The sequence below is a fragment of the Callithrix jacchus genome, chromosome 2 (assembly GCF_049354715.1).
Source record: "Callithrix jacchus isolate 240 chromosome 2, calJac240_pri, whole genome shotgun sequence".
Classification (NCBI taxonomy): domain Eukaryota; kingdom Metazoa; phylum Chordata; class Mammalia; order Primates; family Cebidae; genus Callithrix; species Callithrix jacchus.
In genome coordinates, this window is record NC_133503.1 from 76,045,440 (window position 1) to 76,050,896 (window position 5,457).

The 5,457-nt window shown below is 45.8% G+C and overlaps 1 protein-coding gene across 1 annotated transcript; it reads left to right on the forward strand.

Annotated features, from left to right (window-relative positions):
- Positions 1-2,768: 2,768 nt before the first annotated feature.
- Positions 2,769-5,233, forward strand: LOC144581396 (uncharacterized). Its single transcript, XM_078364872.1, has 2 exons — positions 2,769-3,607; positions 5,062-5,233. Exon 1 carries the CDS (start codon positions 2,893-2,895, stop codon positions 3,325-3,327), a length of 435 nt encoding a protein of 144 aa, XP_078220998.1. The 5' UTR covers positions 2,769-2,892; the 3' UTR covers positions 3,328-3,607; positions 5,062-5,233.
- Positions 5,234-5,457: the final 224 nt, after the last annotated feature.

Consider the following 5,457-nt stretch of genomic DNA (forward strand, 5'->3'; position numbering starts at 1 on the left):
CTAAAATAGAAAAAGGAAAGTGTATTTTGAAGCATGATGAATTAATAACAATTGGAATTGTCCAGATTATTCTATTTTTATTTATTTATTTTAAAGACGGGGTTTCACCATGTTTGTCAGGCTGGTTTTGAACTCCTGACCTCAGGTGATCTGCCCACCTTGGCCTCCAAAGTGCTTGGATTACAGGGGTGAGCCACCACGCCCGGCCTCAGATTATTTTAATCATTCCTGGGCAGATACCTATGCATATATGTGCCTGTGGGGAAAAGGTGAGGAAAAAAGAGAAGTGAAAAAACATGCTTAAAGATTTCTTATGTTTGGAAGGAGGTTATAGGTTCTGATTAATTTTTGCCAGAGAGGAAAATACAAGTTTATCTAAGATTAAGAACTAAATGATGGCCTATTGTAAGATACAGAACTTTCAACTCACTGAATAAAAAGAAAGAAAGAAGAAACAGGGGACAAATACACTTTGATGAATACATAAAGAGTCACAAGAAAAAACAACAACAACACATGATAAATACATGGCAAAACAAGATGGCAAAAATAAGACCACATTTATCATTAATCAAAATAATTGTGAACGAATTAAATTCCATTATTAAAAGACCAAGACTTTCACCCTAAATGTCCATGAATGGAAAATGCATAAATTATGATACATATTCAATTTTAATGGATGTGCATGTGTGTGTATGCACGTGTATGTGTGTGTATACATCACCAGAAAGAAGCCCATGAGTTACAGTTTAGGAAGTTGTAGAAAAATATTTGTATAAGCACAGGAAAGGGTCCAGAAAAACACACCAGTGTGATAACTGTGGTTGGCCATAGAGAGCAGGTTTACATGAGGCAGGAGTAGACTTTCCTGTTTCACTTTAGAAATGTCTACACTGTTTGAATCTATTACAAAAAGCATGTTTTTTATGTTTTCCAAAGAAACATGAAAAAATGGAATAATAAATGTAAGGGCAGAATCAGTGAAATAGAGGATATAGAGGACCAAAACAAAAGGTGGTTAACAAAACCTGAAGTATTTATTTGAAAGCAGATAAACCTCTAGTGAGACTGAGCAAGAATAACTGACAGAAGATTGAAAAAAAACCAAGATTACAGGAAAGGGAAGAAATGACAAATAAAACAGACATTTTAAAATTTATAAAGAAATAATATAAATATATGAAAATACACTTGAAAATACAGATGAAATGAATACATTTCTAGAAAACAAAAATTGCCAAAATTGGCACGAAAATGTGAATAACCACTTAAGAGACTGAAATAATTTTGAAACTTTTTCCCCATAGAGTTTCAAACCCAGAAGATTTTACAAGTGCCTTCTACTAACTTCCAAGGAGCAGAAAATCTCTATCTTAATAGAGTTGCTTTAGAATATAGAAGAAAAGAGAAAACATTGCCCAACTTGAGGTTACTTAATTTTGAAATGCGGAATATGGGCTGTACAAATAAAGAAAAATACAGGATAGCTTTGCTTATAAACATGGATGTTAAACACCTAAATAAAATATTATCTAATCAAATCCAAAAGTATATTACAAACACATCTTGATAAAGTGATTCACTACTTTAGTTGACTGTGGAAGAGGTTATTAGTGCTCACCAATCTCTCTGTTTTCTTCCTCCTGGGAACACCATCAGGCTACACTTCCCAGCCACCTTACAACTAGGTGAGACCTATGAGACTAGTCCATGCCAATGGAATGTGAACAGAAGTGAATCTAATTTTCTGGCGCACGAAAACTACAGCATTTTCTAAAAGCAATCAGTACTCAACACCATCCTGGGGTAGGGCAGCAGGGAATGCCATGTTTTAAAACTTAGGACCTCAGACCATCATTTGTCAAATTCTGATGGTTTTTTCAAAGTTAAGATCATTCAAGTTTTGTTTCGGTAATGGGCCTTATGATCAGATCTGTGAGATTAGGCTGAATTCATTATTATTATTGAGACAAAAAGTGAGTTAAAGGGGATTCTTGGTATTGCCCTGTGAAACCTGTCATTAAGTACCTGATGATTTATTCACTCTACTCTCGGCTCTTAGCTCTTTCACCCCTTTGTCCCTGTTCTACACAACCTGCCTTATGGGTAACTTGCATACATATTTTCTCTCCCCAGAGGATGGGGAACCCACTAAGGGCAGGGGCTGTTTCCACAGCCCTGGGGTGGAACCCCCTTCTTGCATACCAAGAATGAGTTGGCTATACCTGACAAAGGGCAAAGACAAGGTGGCATGCATCTTTCATGCTTCCGCTGGCAGATGCAGTGGACTGGAAGGGTACCTTCCCTGACCATCTATGCCAGCACAAGAATGGAGGCGCCAGCAGAGTGAGCTCCTCATTTCACATGGGCAGGGCCAGGACAAGGAGGCCAAATCCTGGCCTAGTTGCTCTCCATGCCCACGATCAAAGGAGATGAGCTGCCAGCTTGCTAGGTCATGGAACATTTGGAAGGCACCCCAAGTGCTCCCAGGTGCACCAGATCTAGGAAAATTAGGCAAACTACACGAGGGATGGGATGGGGCCCAGTGGGAAAAACGCGTCTGACAGGTAAGAGGGAATAAATTATGAGCTCAGGTTAGGCATCCTGCTGGCATTTTACCTACATCCTCCCACTTCGGTTTTTACCAACACCCAGGGAGGTCGGTGCTCTACACAAAGGAAACGTGCTCAGGTGGCCCGACGTGCCACGGTCCCAGCTCCACCCTGGGCTGCTACACCCTTGGCACGCTTGTCTGAAGCCTCCCAGGTCTTCCAGCCCGGTTTGTAGGCTCAAAGCCACGAAACCCAGCGGTGCCGCGTCTCAAGCCCTCCCCGCCCCAGCGGCAGGACCTCCGACCCTGTCAGCGTCAAACGCCTGGCGTCCGGCCCGATGGGTCCACAAGGAGGAGCCCGCGAGGCGGCCGCGAAGGGGTTGCGCTTACCTCGCCCGGCGCAGGCCGCGACCTCGGGGCCCGCGCTCCAGGCCGGCCGCCGCTGCATTCTGCGTCCCTCGCCGGGAACCCGAGCTGCGCTAGTCCAGGCCACGACCGCTTTCATTTTCCTCAACTACATCAGCAGGAAAGCGAAAGCGAAAACCTCCGGGAGGCGGGACCGGGGACGAGCGCGGCGGGTGCGGGCAGGCAGCCAGAGGCGGGGTCGGCGGGCTCGGGTCTGCGCGTGGCCTGTCCGGTGGCAGTGGGGCTGGAGCCGGGCCCGCCGAGTGCCCGCGAGCGAGCCCGCCACTCACACCTGCCTCGGCGGGACCTTGGCCCGGGCTGGGCAGGCCCGCTGCAAGTGGAAAGGCGCCCCGCGCCGCGTCGGCTGACCCGGACAGGTTTCTCCATTTGCTCTTCAAAGATTCAGCGTCTACTTGGGCATGTGGCTGGCAGCTAGCCCGGGACCTGACCGCTGCCAGCGCCTCGGGCTCTGGCCTGAGGAGGCGAGTGCCAGCCTGAGCAGCTGGGACCAGGCCTCTGAGGGGCCCCCGTTGGAGGGAACTTGACCATGAGGTACCAGGCACCTCTTCTGGGGTCAGCGGAGAAACCAAAAGTCAATGATGTCGGGTCCTTTCATCCGATAAGAGAAACTGGAACAGCAAGCCTCAGGTTTGGACTCCTTGGTCTAAGCTGTGCCCATCAATATCTACAGATTTAGAGATTCCAGGGTTCAATGTCTGGCTGTTTGTTATTGTCTGTGATTTGGGGCAAAATATTCGACTAGTTAGACTTAGTTACTTCCCTTGTGGGATGGGGATAATAATCATACTTACTTCCAGAGTTTTAGGAATGAAATAATAGAAGGAAGAAAATACCTGAAATTTCTGTCAGCTTCTAGGTGGCCTCCTTGAGAGCAGCAACCAAGTCATTGTTTATCTGGATGTTTGATAGACATTCTCCAATGGCCAGGCCATCAACTTGGAGCTGTCTCCATAACAGGATAGTTGTCAAAGTTTGGACAATATTATCTGGAGTTTAAAGACTCAGGAAACCCTGCAATTTTTTTTCAAGTGCCTCAAACTTAGCCTGACAACTAGTCCGTACAATTATGCCATGGAACCAGGGTTTTGTTAGAGCAGAGCACAGCCTCAGCGTTTGATGGACATTCCTACAGCGGTGTTTAGCACTGGCCACTGAGATCTGAAAATATTTTTGCAAGCATTTCTATTCTCTTGCTTTTAGAAAACATTGGCAAGACATCATACTCCAAACAGTTTGCTGCGTCGTGTATATTTATTGCAGAGCAAACATGAAAGTTTGCCATAGAGCAAACACAGAGCAGTGTGTTATAACTGGAACAAGAAAACAAAATAAACTATTAAATCTGGCCAGAGTCACTTTGGTTTACCCATTTGTAATTTGGGCACATTCCTTGCAAGATGGAGGCCCTGGTCTGTGACTGATATAGGGGCTTGTATGTGTCCTTGCAATAGTTCCCTCAGGAGCAGGTGGGAAAGCAGGGCAGGCCAAATGACATTCGAAAAACAAGAGACTGTTTCTCTGTCCAAAAGATGATATTTTTAGTCTGTAGTATGAAGGAAAAAGAAAAACAAAAAAGGCAAGCCTTGGCCAGGCGCGGTGGCTCAAGCCTGTAATCCCAGTACTTTGGGAGGACGAGGGTGGCTCAAGCCTGTTATCCCAGTACTTTGGGAGGACGAGGCAGGCAGATAGCTTGAGGTAAAGAGTCTGACACCAGTCTGGGCAACACCGTAAAACCCCATCTCTACTAAACATACACAAGATTAATTGGGTGTGGCGGCGTGTGCCTGTAGTCCCAGCTACTTGGCAGGCTGAGGCAGGAGAATTGCTTGAACCTGGGAGACGGAGGTTGCCAAGACTTCGCCATTGCACTCCAGCCTGGGCAACAGAGCAAGACGCCAGCTAAAAATAAAAGAAGGCAAGCTTTGGAGCCTCTTCATCCTTATAGGACAATTCTTGACTCCAAGATGGCAAAGTAGAGTTAAATCTGCTTCTGCATAAAAACTATGTTTGGGAAGATGAAGATGAGGAAAAGACAGGTAGAGATGTAAGCAGGTAAGCCAAATCCTGGTTACCTTTTATAGATATCGCACATGTGAACAGAGAGCATCAGGAGGCAAAGGCTGGCCTGAAGTCTTTCGTCTTGGCGATTTCCTGAGATCCAGGTATGGTCCTTGACTTTGTGGGATCAAAAATTTCATTTGGCTTCCAGTGTTCCATAGTTGATTAGCACTGTTGTATAAAGTCAGAATGCCGGCCAGGCGCAGTGGCTCAAGCCTGTAATCCCAGCACTTTGGGAGGCTGAGGCGGGTGGATCACGAGGTCAAGAGATCGAGACCATCCTGGTCAACATGGTGAAACCCCGTCTCTACTAAAAATACAAAAAATTAGCTGGGTATGGTGGTGTGTGCCTGTAATACCAGCTACTCAGGAGGCTGAAGCAGGAGAATTGCCTGAACCCAGGAGGCGGAGGTTGCGGT

Excerpts from the sequence above, each read along its gene's own strand:
- LOC144581396 (XM_078364872.1), top strand. The coding sequence starts at position 2,893 with ATGGGTCCACAAGGAGGAGCCCGCGAGGCGGCCGCGAAGGGGTTGCGC.